The sequence below is a fragment of the Babylonia areolata genome, chromosome 3, assembly GCF_041734735.1.
Source record: "Babylonia areolata isolate BAREFJ2019XMU chromosome 3, ASM4173473v1, whole genome shotgun sequence".
In the NCBI taxonomy this organism is placed as follows: domain Eukaryota; kingdom Metazoa; phylum Mollusca; class Gastropoda; order Neogastropoda; family Buccinidae; genus Babylonia; species Babylonia areolata.
The window spans coordinates 7,570,295-7,590,294 of NC_134878.1; the positions used below are offsets into that span (position 1 = coordinate 7,570,295).

The window sequence follows — 20,000 nt, forward strand, 5'->3', positions numbered from 1 at the left end:
AGGGCGCTATATAAATGTACATTATTATTATTATTATTATTATTTGCTTATTTATTTGGTTCAGTAGTCACTAAGCGGCGCGCCAGTCACTTTTCACAATGTTAAGGGAGAAAAAGGCCACTGAATCGATCGATTAATAAAAAAGAAAAAAAGAAAAATAGTGCCCGAACTTTGATATTGCATGATGTCTTTGTTGTGTCGATGTTAACTTTTTTTTCTTTTTTTTTGTCAGTGTAATTCATTCTTCATTACTTCAGTCTTTTTTTTTATTCATGCTAGTTTATTGGTTAGTTTATCGATATTGTTTTAGGGTTTGGGTTAAGGTTTGTTTTGATTATATCCAAACAAACATTAAAAAAAAAACCAAACAATTCAAACTAGTGTTATTTTTTTTTATACTTATTTTCATTTGAATATACATTTGTCAGTGCCGCTAGCATTGCATTCTGTCATTTTCGTACAGGGAACAAGCTGCCGTGCAATTATTGATCTATTGGATTTTCTTCGGAACAATAGCCACCCCCCCACCACCATTCGGCTCAGGTTCTGCTTGAACTACAACAACAGACATACAGCCGGCGAATATTATCTACATGACCCCCCCCCCCCCCACTCTGCCCCTATTCCCCTTCCCCTCAACCCCCACGCCCCCCTTGCCCTACCCCATGAAATCCCCCAGCATTGTGGAAGAGGCTTTTTTTTTGTATTCGTGGACAAAAGATATCGTGGTGTATTGTTGAAAAAAAAAAATCGATACAGGTAGCAGTTCCATGATTATTGAAATAAGTGAACCATGTCAGTCACGCTTCAAAAAAAAAAAGAAAAAAAAAAGAGATCGTATATATATATATATATATATATATATATATATATATATATATATACACGCACGCACGCACACACAGACGCACACACACACGCACACGCGTGCGCGCACACACACACACACATATGCTTCAGAACGCTTTATTCATTCATTCATTCATTCGTTCTTTCATTCATATAATCAGACGCTATGGAGATAATAGATAACAGACGCAGAGGTACTGGACACAGCTGATTCCGTCTTCCGTCCCCCACTGCTGAGCCCCCCCTCCTCCCCCCAACCCCCACTCCCCCCCCCTCCCCCCCGCTACACACACACCACATACCCTTATATACTACCCCAAACCCGCTTTACCCTCCACCTCTCATCTCCTCATGACATAGTTTCAGTTTCAGTAGCGTAGCTCAAGGAGGCGTCACTGCGTTCGGACAAATCCTATATATGCTACACCACATCTGCCAAGCAGATGCCTGACCAGCAGCGTAATAACCCAACGCGCTTTGTCAGGCCTTGAGAAAAAAAAAATGAAATAAAATAAAATAAATAAATAAATAAATAATAATAATAATAATATAATTTAAAAAAAAAAAAAAAAATAAAAAAAAAAAAAAAAAAAGACAACAATGATGATAAATAAGCAAATAAATGTAAAAAAAGAAAGAAAAAAAAAAGACAAATATATCTACACCGTACGACGTTTTCAGTACACCAACACAATAGACAAGTCAAACCATCACGCTTCACTGCATGGGGATGGGGTTTCGAACTACGTACATACACGGACCCACGTCAGTAGACACTTTCAGTGACCCGAAAGAGCTCTGTTCCAAGCTTATTGTTCAGATTCAGTGACCTGCTCACAGATCAGCATCAGCGCGGCAGCAGTCAGTCACATGTACTGTACCGCGCTGAACGCTTTCCTCTGGCGACCCCTTATACCGCGCTTGCGTAACCTTCGCCTGTGCTTGCCTTGCGACTCTTTGTAAGGCGCTCTCGCACAGGCAGAAGTAATAAAAATATTCGATTCTGGTCATTAAAAATCAAAATCTACCTATGTTCCCGCCCCCCTATAGTGGCCAACTTTATATCAGTGTGATCAGTATGATTTATTCTATTTTATCGTAAAAAGAACGGTTTTGTTGCAGACATTTTGACCTAACGCAAATTTTCATCTCAATTTCCTGGCCTAACATACAACCGAAGGCAACGGTGCGTGAAGGGCATTCACTCCTACAGACGCTGTACACTGGATCAGTGTCTGGCAAAGGCAGTGTCACGTGACTGACCTGCCCAGCCGGGCAGACGTTTTAAAGTAGTAGTCGTCTGATGGGTAACCCCCGTATTTGTACAAAGTCTGAAGGGAGAAGAGAGAGAAGACCTTGGGGACAAATTCCATTACTTCATTGATTGTTCCGCATTTTTTAAGGGTTTCCAGGACTCACTCCTTCGAACAACGAAACTTTTCACTGACCGGAGACCCAACCCAATACATCTTTATTCATCCATTTTGGGAAACACAACGCCCTGAATCAAATTAATCGAGCTCGAATCGGCTTGTTTGTAAAATTATAGCACAGACCGATTGCAAAGAGGAAAGGGATTTTTCGGGGCAGATTGCCCATCCGTTTTTAACTCACTCAGTACGGCCAGTCCTCTCTTCTCCTCTACACAGACACCTCGGATGTCCAGTGGGTGTCTCAATGACCCAACCTTTAGCTTCCGTCGTCAGAATTGTGGCATTCTTTGTCAACATTCACCTCTTCAGTATAAGAACCTTCCGCTTGCAATATTTTGATGGTGGTAACTGGGGTGAAACGCTGTTAACGTCGTCTCTTTCGCCGTTCGTATGGAGAGAGTTAAAGACCCAAGTCCTGAAGAGCTTGACCTGTTACGGAGTTAGTCTATAGGTCGTTAAACTCAACTCTAATAGTACTTTGGAAGGAAAGAAAATAATTTTTTTTTTCTATTTTATCTTTATTTCAGTTCATTTTATCTTATTTTATTTGGAGTGGAGTGATGGCCTAGAGGTAACGCGTCCGCGTAGGAAGCGAGATAATCTGAGCGCGCTGGTTCGAATCACGGTTCAGCGGCCGATATTTTCTCCCCCCTCCACTAGACCTTGAGTGGTGGTCTGAACGCTAGTCATTCGGATGAGACGATAAACCGAGATCCCGTGTGCAGCATGCACTTAGCGCACGTAAAAGAACCCACGGCAACAAAAGGGTTGTTCCTAGCAAAATTGTGTAGAAAAATTCACTTGGATAGGAAAAAACAAATAAAAACTGCACGCAGGGAAAAAAAAAAAAAAAAAAAAAAAGGGTGGCGCTGTAGTGTGGTGACGCGCTCTCCCTGGGGGAGAGCAGCCCGAATTTCACACAGAGAAATCTGTTGTGATAAAAAAAAAAAAGAGACATACAATACAATACAATTTGAGTAAGGTGGCAGTGGTTAAGACATTCCGTGTCCCAATATACAGAGAGAGTCCGTGAGGGTTCTGTGGGTTCGAACCCCGCGCTCTCACCCTTTCTCCGAAGTTTGACTTGAAAATCAGACTGAGCGTCTGTCTAGTCCTTCGGATGAGACGGTGATCCGAGGTCCTGTGTGCAGCACACACACACTTGGCGCGCTGGAAACGAATGCATGGCTGGCAACGAGAGTGTTATCTTCTGGCAAAACTGCTGTGGACGAAATCCACTCTGATAAGAACACACACACACACACACACACACACACACACACACACACACACACACACACACACACACACACACACACACACACATATATATATATATATATATATATGCATTCAAGGCCAAAGCGCGTTGGATTATGCTGCTGATCAGGCATCTCCCTAGCAGATGTGGTGTAGCGTATATGGATTTGTCGGAACTGGGGTGACGCCGCCTTGAGAACCTGACTGAAACTTGTTTCATTTTATTCAAGTTTGTTTTTATCTTATTTTATTTTATTTTATTTTATTTTCGCTAATTTCATTTTATTTTTTATTTTACTTTGGTTTTGCTTCGCAGCAATTGTTCGTCTGAGCAGGACAGACCCAGAGATAAAAGGGCGGGCAGTCAGACAGACGGGGCAGACAAAGAGACAAAGAGAAACAATTATTATTAGAGCAAAGGTGGACGCACGTTCCAGTCCAAGGGTTCTATTCAGGTTTTAGAACAGCCTCAGCTCAGGTGATATGGCCGGCGGGTTTGACCGCCACCCTGTAGGACGTTGAAGGGGTGGATTATCCAACACAATGGCTGACCACCTGAGTAATGCAAATCGAAAGTGCCATTTGTGGGTGTTCTGGTTTCCTGTTCTGTTTTTGTTCGTTTTTTGAGTAGGAGGGTTGAGGTAACTTTGTGTTGAGTGGTTGAGGGTTTCAGAGCTCTCCGTAAGCTCGGAGCTTGACTCACTGTACTCACGAATTAAACGGACGTCGTGTTGTTGTTGCTGTTGGTGTTGTATTTTTTTTCTTGTATTTTTGTATTTCTTTTTATCACAACAGATTGTGTGAAATTCGGGCTGCTCTCCCCAGGGACAGCGCGTCGCTATACTACAGCGCCACCCCCTTTTTTATATAGTTTTTCCTGCGTGCAGTTTTATTTGTTTTTTTGATCGAAGTGGATTTTTTCTACAGAATTTTGCCAGAAACAACCGTTTTGTTGCCGTGGGTTCTTTTACTTGCGCTGAGTGCATGCTGCACACGGGACCTTGACCTCGGTTTATCGTCTCATCCGAATGTCTAGCCTCCAGACCACCCACCACTCAAGGTCTAGTGGAGGGGGAGAAAATATCGGCGGCTGAGCCGTGATTCGAACCAGTGCGCTCAGATTTTCTCGCTTCATAGGCGGACGCGTTACCTCTAGGCCATCATCACTCCACTTGGACACGTTGTTGTTGTTGTTGTTGTTGTTGAATTGTTGTTTTCCCTCTCTCGAAGACAACACGTTGTTTCGATACGGCGAAGTTGGAGCAAGACGGTCTGATACTAGGGGTGGAAGTGAAAACGATCTCCACTCCTCTTTTGCTTTTTTTTCTGAAAGGTGTTTGAAAGGTGAAGGAGCTACGCGCGCGCACACGCGCACACGCACGCACTCACACGAACACTCACACACTCACACGCACACACACACACACACACACACAAATGCACACACACGCGCGTGCGCGCACGGAGACAGAGAAAGAAAAAGAGACAGAGAGACGGAGAGATCATCACATACTGAGAAAACTGCAGTGGTCCAATTCTCATATATATATATATATATATATATATATATATATATATATATATATATATATATATATATATATATATATATATATATATATATGATAGTCAGTCGTGTCCAACTATGACCATCAGAACAGCAGAGGAGGCAACTGCTGTTCCGACTATTTGGGGTAGAATTTGATCATAGTGGAGAGTGTCTTGTCCAAGTTACATCCCCACTCTCTCGGCCAAGAGGGTTTTAGGACAGTCGGCGTTGGGATGGTTCCCAAAGGCCAACTAGCCCACAAGGCTGCAGCACTAAGAGCCAGTGCAATTTTGCCTCCTAGTTTGAGAGTCATAGTCCTTCACAAAAGACTAAGCTGTAAATGATTTCCCATTCCCTTTGCTGTTGGCCCAAATGTAAACTCATGTCAATCTGTGATATAAGCCGAGTGTTGGGCAATTGTCCTATATTGTAATATATTGTATTGTATTGTGTTACTTTTGTTTTCACAACAAATGTCTCTGCGTTCAATTTGGGCTGCTTTCCACAGGAATAGTTATTTATTAATTTATTTATTTATTTATACCTGCTGGTGTATTTGTTGTCCTGTCAAAGTGGATTTTCTGCGGAATATTGCCGGTGATAACCCATTTGTTGCCGTGGGTTCATTTACACGCACTGAAAGCATATACACTACACACGGGACCTTAGTTAATCGTCTCATCCGAATGATATATATATATATATATATATATATATATATATATATATATATATATATATATATCCTTGCGGGCTACCTGCTCTGTCTCATTCTCTGTCTCTTCCTCTTCATCTCTCTTTTGCTGTGGTCTTTGCTGATCGGTCCTTCGGTCCCAGCCTCTCTTTGTCTCTGTCTCTGTCTCTCTGTGTTTCTATCTCTCTATCTCTGTCTGTCTTTCTGTCTGTTTGTCTCTGTCTCTGTCTCTCTGTCTGTCCCCCGCCATTTTTATTATTTATATTTTAAAAAAAGAAAGAAATAAAATTACTATTGTGGAAACTAGTGCAAAATGTATAGCATATAAGTTTATCGGAAGTTTTAAAATCAACCTCAACAACATCACTGGTGAAAGTGATGTGATCACGTTCTATTTATGGACGCAAAGGGCGATTGGTTGGGGATAAAAAAAAAAAAAAAAAAAAATCGGCGGTGAGTGGGCGGGGCTTATTAGCGGCGACGATGGACCACGTATACTGGCTCACAAAAAGAAAAGAATGACAGATCGAGTTAAATTAACAGCGTGGCGTGCATCATTGCACTGAAATTACCAGAGTGCTTTCCAGAAGTACATGATTTTGCAAGCATTTCTTGAGGTCAGAAACAAAAATGTGGTGGGGTGTGTGGACGCTTGATTTCAGTGATAGTATTTGTGCGTAGGACTTTGCAAATTACAGAAAGCGAGCTGGTTAAGTTTGAAAATATGTCATTCATGCATTTCCTATAATTCTGGGAAAAAAAACCCCCAACTATTTACTGTAAGCAGGTGGAAGAGAGCGTTGTTCAGATGAAATGTTTGTTTTAAGATATCGGGATCGAAAATTATTTTGGTGTGTAATTCCGAAATTATACCGCGGATAACAGTTAGTAGATTAAAACGGGGAAAAAAAAACCAACATGGAAAGCTTCACGAATATTCGTGTCATCAGATAAGTGGGTGTGCAGCAACTACAAGTTTCAGTTTCAAGGAGATATCAGGATGTGCAGAAAGACCCATATGCGCTACACCACATCTACTGAAATGAAAGGAACAGATGCCTGACCTTCTTATTACCCATTGCTCTGATCAGGCCGTGGAAGGCTATCTCAGGAAAAAAACAAACAAACAAAAAAACAAAACAAAAAAAAAACAAAACAAAAAAACAACAAAAACCCCCCAAAATCAATCAAACAAACAAAACAAAACAAAACAAAAAAAAAACAACCCACCACCAACCAACACCCCCCCCCCCCCCACCGCCCCGCCCCCCGCCACCCCCTCAAAACTAAGCAAAAAAAGCAAACAAACAAACAAGAAACAACAACCAAAACCCATGAAAACAAAGATAGAAAAAAATGACTAACGAAATAGAAATTGGTTTTTCAATCAATTTCAGTTTATTGGAATTACTGTGCACACTGATCTCAATGCTTCTTAGTACTGTTACCTACTAAACATTTCTTGTCGAAAAGAAAACTAAAGAAAAACCAAAGACGCTTGCTTTCATAACCATGACGATTGGAATGAGACTGTAATAACATTGAAAACGACAACAGCAACAACAACTATTAATAGACAAGACATAATTATGGACTGGAATCCGTTTATTTTGTGACGCGGTATAGACTCAGTGCCTCCGGAGATGCTCTCATTTAGCCCCGCCCACTTCAACGATGGCTTTCCATGCAGTACTGCCCGTCCTCCTCAATGATGACCGCTTATACTGGTTCACAAAAGAAAAGAAACACAGATCGCGCTGAAGAGTACAAGTAAATAATAAAATCAAATGGCTGTTACACTTATATCAAGATTACCGTAGAGACTGCCGTTGATGCTACCAGTATGATTTATAGACTATTTCCTACAACAAACAGAGAGAGATTATAAAAATAATTTAAAAAAATAAAAAAAACGCATAAAAATACTCCTGGTTCTACAGTTATAAGTGTGTAAGTGCACGGGAAATATTTATTTATTAATATGAAATTGGGCTAGATAGATTGAAAGTAGTCGTTATATATATTTCCCATCAGTTTCAAAGAACTACAGTTGGGTTGAAAGGAGTGTTGTCGCAGAAATTTTGTCGTGATGCTTGTGCACTGGATAATCATGAAAAACGAGCTTAGATATTTTGAAAGCATTTGATACAAACATTTCGCATCAACATAGATTGAATAAAAAATAGTGCAAGTAGGCTGAACTGAGCATTGTTTGGAAGAAATGTTTATTTAGAAAACCGCTATCGAAAATAGTGTTAAAAATTGCAAAATCGGATTTAAAATATTTATGATTAAAAAAAAAGAAAAAAAATATGGAACGCTTCACGAATTTGCGTGTCATCCTTGCGCAGGGGCCATGCTAATCTTCTCTGTATCGTTCCAATTTTAATTGATGTACTGAGTGAACAGTACATCTGAACACATTCTGAACATCTCTATATACACGAATTTTCCCCTCAGTGTGTTTTCCAAGGTGTGCCAGTAGTTCCGTTTCGATTACACACAGTAAAACAAGTTTTGAATATTTGCTGCAGTATGTGCAATGATTCTTATTTTATCCACTCCTACAAAGTGAAGAAAATCAATAATTAATGAAAAACTAAGAAACTGACACAAGTTGATATGGTTTTTATCGAATTTTCTTCAGCTCACTCTAGGCGAAAACGCGGTAAAGTCGAAGCGTTTTCCGGTAGCAGTTACTAAATATAGCTACTGTGGACTAGCCCCAAAGTCACTACCTGTTAGGAAGGGACTGTGTACTATTTTTAGGCTAAACCTGATCAGTCTCCCGGGACTGGCGAAATAGCTGTGACGCGCGCGGCACAAGACTGCTTGGACTCGTCAGGATAGTGTGTAGGGTATGCCAAGTGTTAGGCATTAGTATTGGGTGAGGTTTGTGTGTGTGTGTTTGTGTGCTCGCGTGAGTGTGTTTGTGTGTGTGTGTAGGAGGGAGGTGGAAGTGGGTTGTCGATTGAGCACAATTCATTCTGATATTTAAGTCCCCACTCCTTCTATATCAATCTAATATGTAGTATATATTTCCCCCAAAACCATAATGTATACAGCATGACCCAGTGTGTTCAAACGAACATTTTTTTGTCTAGATTTGCTGTGATGTTCATATTGAAAGTGTTTACGGAATAGAGAGTACATTTCGAGCATAGTATAATGACAAACTTCACAAACTAGTATAATGACAAACTTCACAGACTTAGAAAATCAAAGGGATATATTTTGAAACCCGGTAAAGTCAAGGGGCTTTCTAACTGAATTCAGCTACTGAGCCCAAGCCCCAAATTTGCCACCTGTTCGGAAGTGACTGTGTGCTACTTTTAGACGCACCTAAACCTGATCAGTCTTACTGGGCAGGCGAAACAGCTGTGTCATGTGCGGCGCGAGACTGCTTGAACACTTGAGGCTAGTGTGTAGACTGTGGCAAGTGTTAAGCATTAGAACCGAGTGTGTTTGTGGTTTGTGTGTGTGTGTGTGTGCTTCCGCGAGTGTGTGCGTCTTTTTATGTGGGGACGTTGTGGCGAAGGGGAGAGTGAGCACTAAATCCATTCTGATATAGTGAACTACCCCTCCCCTTTTATATTAATCTCATATGTAATATGTTTTCCCCAAAACTATAACGTATATTGCACGACCCAACGTTGTGCTAAATGTTTCAGGTTCAACAAGCCTGTGTCTCACCGCCGTATTACCCAACGCTCTGATGTCGGTTTAAAAGCCTGTCCTGGGCAAAATAAATAGATGATTAAAATCAATAAAATAAATAGATAAATAGAAACAACTAGCTAAAAAAAATACTCAGTTACTGTTAATAAGATCACTGTAAAGACTGTCATTAAAGTTGATTGTTTACTAAGCATTTATTGTTGTAAAAAAAAAAAAAAACCATGAAAAAATGAGCCTGCTTTCACAATCACGATAATTAGAATAAGACTGTAGAAATATTGAAAGAAAATATAATTTACAACAATCAATGCACGAGACACATGGACTGGAACGGCGCTCGCGACCCGTTTATTTTGTGACACGGTATAGATACAATGCCTTCAGAGATGTTCACGTCTAGCCACGCCCACTTCCATGATGGCTTGCCAAGCAGTGTTGTCCGTCCTCGCTCATACTGGTCCACAAAATAAAAGAACTACAATTCGAGCGGTATTTTAAAAGTGACTAATGAATTTAACAGCTGGGTTACATTTGTATTAAAATTAACGTAGAGACAAACATTGTTGCTTCTTTCATGATTTACACACGAATTCCTACTGCACAGAGAGATATTTAATTTTCATTATAAATAAAAGACGCTTGGTTTCACAGTCATGATAATTGTGTAACTGACTAGAAAATATGAAAATGTACTAGATATATTGAAAGTATTTGTTATATATACATATATTTCCCATCAGTTTCAATGAAATACAGTGGGATAGAAGGGAGTGGTGTTGTCGCAGAATATTTGTCAAAATAATTGTGCACTGGATGATTATGAAAAACGGACTAGATATTTTGAAAGCATTTGATACAAACACTTCGCATCAACATAGATTGAATAAAAAATAGTGCAAGTAGGCTGAATTGAGCATTGTTTGGAAGAAATGTTTATTTAGAAAACCGCGATCGAAAATAGTGTTAAAAATTTGCAAAATAATCGGATTTAAAATTTTTATGATTAAAAAAATGAAAAAAAATATGGAACGCTTCACGAATTTGCGTGTCATCCTTGCGCAGGGGCCATGCTAATCTTCTCTGTATCGTTCCAATTTTAATTGATGTACTGAGTGAACAGTACATCTGAACACATTCTGAACATCTCTATATACACGAATTTTCCCCTAAGTGTGTTTTCCAAGGTGTGCCAGTAGTTCCGTTTCGATTACACACAGTAAAACAAGTTTTGAATATTTGCTGCAGTATGTGCAATGATTCTTATTTTATCCACTCCTACAAAGTGAAGAAAATCAATAATTAATGAAAAACTAAGAAATTGACACAAGTTAATATGGTTTTTATCGAATTTTCTTCAGCTCACTCTAGGCGAAAACGCGGTAAAGTCGAAGCGTTTTCCGGTAGCAGTTACTAAATATAGCTACTGTGGACTAGCCCCAAAGTCACTACCTGTTAGGAAGGGACTGTGTACTATTTTTAGGCTAAACCTGATCAGTCTCCCGGGACTGGCGAAATAGCTGTGACGTGCGCGGCACAAGACTGCTTGGACTCGTCAGGATAGTGTGTAGGGTGTGCCAAGTGTTAGGCATTAGTATTGGGTGAGGTTTGTGTGTGTGTGTTTGTGTGCTCGCGTGAGTGTGTTTGTGTGTGTGTGTGTGTGTGTGTGTAGGAGGGAGGTGGGGGTAGGCTGTCGAATGAGCACAATTCATTCCGATATTTAAGCCCCCACTCCTTCTATATCAATCTAATATGTAGTATATATTTCCCCCAAAACCATAATGTATACAGCATGACCCAGTGTGTTCAAACGAACATTTTGTTGTCTAGATTTGCTGTGATGTTCATATTGAAAGTGTTTACGGAATAGAGAGTACATTTCGAGCATAGTATAATGACAAACTTCACAAACTAGTATAATGACAAACTTCACAGACTTAGAAAATCAAAGGGAGATATTTTGAAACCCGGTAAAGTCGAGGGGTTTTCTGACTGAATTCAGCTACTGAGCACAAGCCCCAAATTTGCCACCTGTTAGGAAGTGACTGTGTGCTACTTTTAGACGCAACTAAACCCGATCAGTCTTACTGGCGGCGCGAGACTGCTTGAACACTTGAGGCTAGTGTGTAGACTGTGGCAAGTGTTAAGCATTTGAACTGAGTGTGTTTATGGTTTGTGTGTGTGTGTGTGTGCTTCCGCGAGTGTGTGCGTCTTTTTATGTGGGGACGTTGTGGCGAAGGGGAGAGTGAGCACTAAATCCATTCTGATATAGTGAACTACCCCTCCCCCTTTTTTTTTTTTTATACATCTCATATGTAATATGTTTTCCCCAAAACTATAACGTATATTGCACGACCCAACGTTGTGCTAAGTGTTTCAGGTTCAACAAGCCTGTGTCTCACCTCCGTATTATCCAACGCTCTGATGTGGGTTTAAACGCCTGTCCTGGGCAAAATAGATAGATGATTAAAATCAATAAAATAAATAGATAAATAGAAACAACTAGCTAAAAAAAATACTCAGTTACTGTTAATAAGATCACTGTAAAGACTGTCATTAAAGTTGATTGTTTACTAAGCATTTATTGTTGTAAAAAAAAAAGAAGATAAAATGAGCCTGCTTTCACAATCACGATAATTAGAATAAGACTGTAGAAATATTGAAAGAAAATATAATTTACAACAATCAATGCACGAGACACATGGACTGGAACGGCGCTCGCGACCCGTTTATTTTGTGACCCGGTATAGATACAATGCCTTCAGAGATGTTCACGTCTAGCCACGCCCACTTCCATGATGGCTTGCCAAGCAGTGTTGCCCATCCTCGCTCATACTGGTCCACAAAATAAAAGAACTACACTTCGAGCTGTATTTTAACAGTGACTAATGAATTAAACAGCTGGGTTACATTTGTATTTAAATTAACGTAGAGACAAACATTGTTGCTTCTTACATGATTTACACACTAATTCCTACTGCAGAGAGATATATTTAATTTTCATTATAAATAAAAGACGCTTGGTTTCACAGTCATGATAATTGTGTGACTGACTAGAAAATATGAAAATGTACTAGATATATTGAAAATATTTGTTATATATACATATATTTCCCATCAGTTTCAATGAAATACAGTGAGATAGAAGGGAGTGGTGTTGTCGCAGAATATTTGTCAAAATAATTGTGCACTGGATGATTATGAAAAACGGACTAGATATTTTGAAAGCATTTGATACAAACATTTCGCATCAACATAGATTGAATAAAAAATAGTGCAAGTAGGCTGAATTGAGCATTGTTTGGAAGAAATGTTTATTTAGAAAACCGCGATCGAAAATAGTGTTAAAAAATTGCAAAATAATCGGATTTAAAATATTTATGATTAAAAAAATGAAAAAAAAATATGGAACGCTTCACGAATTTGCGTGTCATCCTTGCGCAGGGGCCATGCTAATCTTCTCTGTATCGTTCCAATTTTAATTGATGTACTGAGTGAACAGTACATCTGAACACATTCTGAACATCTCTATATACACGAATTTTCCCCTCAGTGTGTTTTCCAAGGTGTGCCAGTAGTTCCGTTTCGATTACACACAGTAAAACAAGTTTTGAATATTAACTACAAGATGTACAATAATTATGATTTACCCCACTTCTACAAAGTACAGAAGATAAATAAGTAATCAAAAACTAAGAAATTGACACAAGTTAATGTTGTTTTTATCGAATTTTCTTTAGCTCAATCTAGGCGAAAACCCAGTAAAGTTGGAGCGTTTTCCGGTAGCATTGACTAAATATAGCTACTGTGAACTTGTCCCACAGTTGCTACCTGCTACGGCGGAGAGTGAGTGTGTACTATTTTTAGGTCCAACCTGATCAGTCTTATCGGGCAGGCGATACAGCTGTGTCGCGCGCAGCGCGCGACTGCTCTACTCCTTTAAGGCTAGTGTGTTGTCTGTGGCCTGTTGTCTGTATCGCCTGTGTAGAATGTGTTTGTGTACGAGAGAGAGAGAGAGAGAGAGAGAGAGAGAGAGAGAGAGAGTATCGCGTTCTGCTTTCTGAAGTTAAAACTAAGTGAACTCTGTGAAATTAGTAGTGTTCTACAGAAACATTTCTCAGTTTGCTCTGCCGTTCTTCTTCGCACAGTTACTGTACATTTCATATTATGATTTATTATCATCATCATTATTATCATTGTAAGATTTATCATTAAAGATATTAAAGAATATGAATCGAGGAAATCAAAAGCACACGTTCAGTGACACAAAACAGTCTCTTTGGCTTCATTGAATTTCAAATCACGGAAACATTGATGGAAACCAAAGTTCCGACTGAAGACATCTTAGTACAACAAAACTTTGCCAAAACAGCGGGGTTTCTAAGAATTAGAGGAACCATGCACTACTATGGTGGTTAGTACTTTAAGTATATAAGTATATAGTACTTTAGTATTTGAAACATTACACAAGGGAAAAAAAGAAGAAAAAATAAATGACAGAAACGGTACTTGAGAGTATTGTTGGCTGATTGTAAAGAGTTGCGCATGAACGTTTTTTTCACTTCAGTGTTTAAATGCATGTTTTTATACATCGATACATTCGTACAGCGTAACTGAACACGTTTTACACGGAAAGGCGCTATATGAATTAAGTTCTTCTTCTTCTCCTTCTCATTTTTATCATTACTAAATGTTACAGAGGACATAAAGATTGGATGATAAAAATATAAAGATAATGGGAAGAAAGAAATAAGAATGAAACGGCCTTTCATGCTCCGTTTATTTTGTGACACGGTATAGTTATGATGCCGCCAGAGTCTGTTCACGTTTAGTCCCGCCCAGTGCTGCCCGGCTTTCTCGATATACTTATACTGGGTCACAAAATTAATGAATCGCAATTCATTCTAGTTTGAACAAGTGCATACAGCAGTTCCAACTGTACTAGAATTACCGTGACAAATGTCACTGTTGCTACTAATTCTATTCACAAACGTTTCCTACCTTTGAGGGGAAAAAAAAGTCGCTTGTTTTACAGCTATAATATTTGTGTGACTGTTTAGAAAATATGAAAAAGGACTAGATAGATTGCAAGTATTTGTTACATATATCCCATCGTTCTTAAAGTTCATTTACTACAAGGGGGTCGAAGGAATTTATTTTGCTATATTGTACAAGGGAGCATTACTGAAAGCAAACAAGATATTTTTGAAAGCATATGAAAAAAATACACTTCACATCAGTCTAAGCAAGCATTTACTGCAAGGCTAAAATGGAGCGTTGCTTGGAATAAATGTTTGGTTTAAAAAGAATTGCGAGCAAGAAAAGTTTATTTTTCAATTGCAACATAATCGGATTAAGACTGTGGTTGATATTTTAAAAAAAAAGAAAGAAAAAGAAGAAATATATATATATATATATCTTTTTGAAAATATCAATCAAATTCTTGATCCGATTATTTTACTATATACATAAATGCATACATACATATATACATACATACATACATACATATAATTGCGCTCTCAATGCGTTTATTTTGTGAGACGGTATATTTCTTGGCCAGCGCTGGTTCACCTTTAGCCCCGCCCACTTCCTGATTCGCTGGCTGATCAGTTGCTGTCAGTCATAAGCAAGTCACAAGGGACGTAAATAGAAACAAGTATCTATTGGCATCTCTCTCTCTCTCTCTCTCTCTCTCTCTCTCAGTGTGTGTGTGTGTGTGTGTGTGTGTGTGTGTGTGTGTGTTCAGTCAATTATCGTGGCAGTGTGTTGATGTGACGTGTTAATGTGCCATAATATATTAATTGTGCTATGTGATGTGATGTGTATTTTTGTAATGTGATGTAATTTGTGTTAGTGTGATGTTATGTGAGTTAGTGTGATCTGATGCGGTATGTGTAAGCGTGATGTGTGCTAGTTTGACGTGATATGTGTTAGTGTGATGTAATGTGTTGTATGTTAGTGTGATGTAATGTGGTGTGTTGATACTATATGATTCTTCTTCTTCTTCTTCTTCTTCTTCTTCTTCCCCGTGTTGGAGTGACACAGTGTGTAGTGGTGGCTGTGCTGTGTTGCAGTCTTTTAGCATGTGTAGTAGATGTGACACGCGTTGATGTTACACGTGTTGGTGTGACATGTGTTGGTGTGACATGTGTAGATTTGACACGGTGTGTAGTGCTGGCTGTGCTGTGTTGCAGTGTGTCATTATATGACACGAGTTGTGTGACACATTGTTGGCTGTGCTGTGTTGGAGTCCGCCATTACATGACACGTGTTGTGTGGCACATTGTTGGCTGTGCTGTGTTGCAGTCCGCCATTACATGACACGTGTTGTGTGACACATTGTTGGCTGTGCTGTGTTGGAGTCCGCCATTACATGACACGTGTTGTGTGACACATTGTTGGCTGTGCTGTGTTGCAGTCTGTCATTACAGGACACGTGTTGTGTGACATGACACATAGTTAGCTGTGGTGTGTTGCAGTCTGTCATTACCATGACACGTGTTTGTGTGACACGACACATAGTTGGCTGTGCTGTGTTGCAGTCTGTCGTTACTGTGACACGTGTTTGTGTGACACGACACATAGTTGGCTGTGCTGTGTTGCAGTCCGTCATTACATGACACGTGTTGTGTGACATGACACATTGTTGGCTGTGCTGTGTTGCAGTCTGTCATTACCATGACACGTGTTTGTGTGACACGACACATAGTTAGCTGTGCTGTGTTGCAGTCTGTCATTACCATGACACGTGTTTGTGTGACACGACACATAGTTGGCTGTGCTGTGTTGCAGTCCGTCATTACATGACACGTGTTGTGTGACATGACACATTGTTGGCTGTGCTGTGTTGCAGTCTGTCATTACCATGACACGTGTTTGTGTGACACGACACATTGTTGGCTGTGCTGTGTTGCAGTCTGTCATTACCATGACACGTGTTTGTGTGACACGACACATAGTTAGCTGTGCTGTGTTGCAGTCTGTCATTACCATGACACGTGTTTGTGTGACACGACACATAGTTGGCTGTGCTGTGTTGCAGTCCGTCATGATATGACACGTGTTGTGTGACTCGACATATAGTTAGCTGTGCTGTGTTGCAGTCTGTCATTACCATGACACGTGTTTGTGTGACACGACACATAGTTGGCTGTGCTGTGTTGCAGTCTGTCATTACATGACACGTGTTGTGTGACACGACACATTGTTGGCTGTGCTGTGTTGCAGTCCGTCATGATATGACACGTGTTGTGTGACACGACACATAGTTAGCTGTGCTGTGTTGCAGTCTGTCATTACCATGACACGTGTTTGTGTGACACGACACATAGTTGGCTGTGCTGTGTTGCAGTCCGTCATGACATGACACGTGTTGTGTGACACGACACATAGTTAGCTGTGCTGTGTTGCAGTCTGTCATTACCATGACACGTGTTTGTGTGACACGACACATAGTTGGCTGTGCTGTGTTGCAGTCCGTCATTACCATGACACGTGTTTGTGTGACACGACACATAGTTAGCTGTGCTGTGTTGCAGTCTGTCATTACCATGACACGTGTTTGTGTGACACGACACATAGTTGGCTGTGCTGTGTTGCAGTCCGTCATTACCATGACACGTGTTTGTGTGACACGACACATAGTTGGCTGTGCTGTGTTGCAGTCTGTCGTTACCATGACACGTGTTTGTGTGACACGACACATAGTTGGCTGTGCGGTGTTGCAGTCTGTCGTTACCATGACACGTGTTTGTGTGACACGACACATAGTTGGCTGTGCTGTGTTGCAGTCTGTCGTTACCATGACACGTGTTTGTGTGACACGACACATAGTTGGCTGTGCGGTGTTGCAGTCTGTCGTTACCATGACACGTGTTTGTGTGACACGACACATTGTTGGCTGTGCTGTGTTGCAGTCCGTCATGATATGACACGTGTTGTGTGACACGACACATAGTTGGCTGTGCTGTGTTGCAGTCTGTCATTACCATGACACGTGTTTGTGTGACACGACACATAGTTGGCTGTGCTGTGTTGCAGTCTGTCGTTACCATGACACGTGTTTGTGTGACACGACACATAGTTGGCTGTGCTGTGTTGCAGTCTGTCATTACCATGACACGTGTTTGTGTGACACGACACATAGTTGGCTGTGCTGTGTTGCAGTCTGTCATTACCATGACACGTGTTTGTGTGACACGACACATAGTTGGCTGTGCTGTGTTGCAGTCTGTCGTTACCGTGACACGTGTTTGTGTGACACGTGTTTGTGTGACACTACACATAGTTGGCTGTGCTGTGTTGCAGTCTGTCGTTACCGTGACACGTGTTTGTGTGACACGACACACAGTTGGCTGTGCTGTGTTGCAGTCTGTCATTACCATGACACGTGTTTGTGTGACACGACACAGAGTTGGCTGTGCTGTGTTGCAGTCCGTCATCATGCTGGTGTTCCGAGAGGAGAAGTCCCAGGAGGAGGAGAGCAAGGCGTGGCACTTCTGGCACAGCCGTCAGCACAGCTACAAACAGCGCATCCTGGACATCGGTACGTAAGCCGCCCGCTTAACTCCCTCAGTACGGCCAGTCCTCTCTTCTCCTCTACACAGACCCCTCGGATGGCCAGTGGGGTGTCTGAATGACCCAACCTTTAGCTTCCGTCGTCAGAATTGGGGTATTCTTTGTCAACATTCACGTCTTCAGTATAAGAGCATTTCCGCTTGCAATATTTTGATGGTGGTAATTGGGGTGAAACGCTGTTAGCGTCGTCTCTTTCGCCGTTCGTATGGAAAGAGTTCAACGCCGATTGACGTGATGTATTGATAAAAATGATGATACGCATACTAACATGGCGCCTATGCTCGGTCGGAGACGAAGACCCCTAAGCGCTTTTACAAAAAAAAAACACCGGGGTCTAATTATGTTGCACTAAACAGGCTGCCTACCTGGGTAGAGCCGACTGACGGCTGCCATGCCCAGTGCATGGCGTTCGTTTCCTGTGTCATTCAGTCAGATTTAAAACACGCGCACGTACACACTTAGGACAGACACGTTACGTTTTATAATGTAAGCTTACAAGCTGGGGTACAAACAAACAGAGTGAGACGCTGTATCACTCGTGGCTTCTCCACTGCGGTGGGAAGTCACCTGCAGCATAAGCCTTTCGTGAAGGACTGTTACGTTGTATATTACACGACTGCACTGGCTCCTATTAGTACCTGCAGCCTTGCCGGACAGCTGGCCTTTGGGGACCATCCGTGCGCCGACTGTTAAAAACAACAACAACAAAGAAAAACAACAACAAAAAACCCGCCCTCTTGGCCGAGAGAGTGGATGTAACTTTGGCCTAGAGTTAACGCATCCGCCAAGGAAGCGAGAGAATCTGAGCGCGCTGGTTCGAATCACGGCTCAGCCGCCGATATTTTCTCCCCCTCCACTAGACCTTGAGTGGTGGTCTGGACGCTAGTCATTCGGATGAGACGATAAACCGAGGTCCCGTGTACAGCATGCATTAGCGCACGTAAAAAAAAAAGAACCCACGGCAACAAAAGGGCTGTTCCTGGCAAAATTCTATAGAAAAAATCCACTTCATTAGGAAAAAAAACAAATAAAACTGCATGCAGGAAGAAATAACAAAAAAAAAAAAAAAAAAAAAAAGGGTGGCGCTGTAGTGTAGCGACGCGCTCTCCCTGGGGAGAGCAGCCTGAATTTCACACAGAGAAATGTGTTGTGATGAAAAGAGAAATACAATACAATACAATACAATACAATACAATACAATTCTGGCCCAGGAAGTCGGGACAGCTAGCAGCTGTCTCCTCTGCTGTTCGGACGGTCTTCTTCGGACACGATTCAGTGGGCGGGAAGGTGGTACAGTTCAGTTCAGTTCAGTTCAGTTCAGTTACTCAAGGAGTCGTACGTCACTGCACTGCGTTCGGACAATTCCATATAATAATAATAATACTACGCTACACGCTAAGCAGATGCCTGACCAGCAGCGTAACCCAACGCGCGCATTATTCAGGCTTTGAGGGGAAAATAAAGATAAAAACTACTACTACTACTACTACTACTACTGCTACGACTATTACTGCTGCTACTACTACCACCACCACAACAGCTACTACTGCTACTAGTACTAGTACTACTACTACTACCACCACCACCACCACCACCACTACTACTACTACTACCACCACCACCACCACCACCACCATTACTACTATTATTACTACCACCACCACAACTACTACTGCTGCTACTGCTACTACTACTACTGCTGCTGCTGCTGTTACTACTACTGCTGCTGCTGCTACCACCACCACCACCACTACTACTACTACTACTACTACTGATGATGGTGATAATGTTGATCATCATCATTTGATCATCATGATCATACTACTACTACCACTTCTACTACTACCAGTAATGATGTTAATAATAATAATAATAATAATAATAATAATAATAATAATAATAATAATAATAATGATGATGATGATGATAATGATGATGATGCATCATCATCATCATCATC

At 40.9% G+C, this 20,000-nt stretch overlaps 1 protein-coding gene and 3 non-coding genes across 6 annotated transcripts in view; 1 reads left to right on the forward strand and 3 right to left on the reverse strand.

Moving 5' to 3' along the window:
* LOC143279695 (uncharacterized) overlaps positions 1-20,000 on the forward strand; it is a 281,259-nt gene that overhangs the window by 232,631 nt on the left and 28,628 nt on the right. For all 3 annotated transcript variants that reach the window (XM_076583800.1, XM_076583799.1, XM_076583801.1), the window contains one exon: positions 17,897-18,008. In XM_076583800.1, coding sequence (XP_076439915.1) covers positions 17,897-18,008 — 112 coding nt within the window. The remainder of the gene's footprint in view (positions 1-17,896; positions 18,009-20,000) is intronic.
* On the reverse strand, positions 8,092-8,197 carry LOC143280700 (U6 spliceosomal RNA). The gene has a single exon (XR_013055048.1). It is a non-coding gene; the product is annotated as a U6 spliceosomal RNA (small nuclear RNA).
* Positions 10,481-10,586, reverse strand: LOC143280701 (U6 spliceosomal RNA). The gene has a single exon (XR_013055049.1). It is a non-coding gene; the product is annotated as a U6 spliceosomal RNA (small nuclear RNA).
* Positions 12,860-12,965, reverse strand: LOC143280702 (U6 spliceosomal RNA). The gene has a single exon (XR_013055050.1). It is a non-coding gene; the product is annotated as a U6 spliceosomal RNA (small nuclear RNA).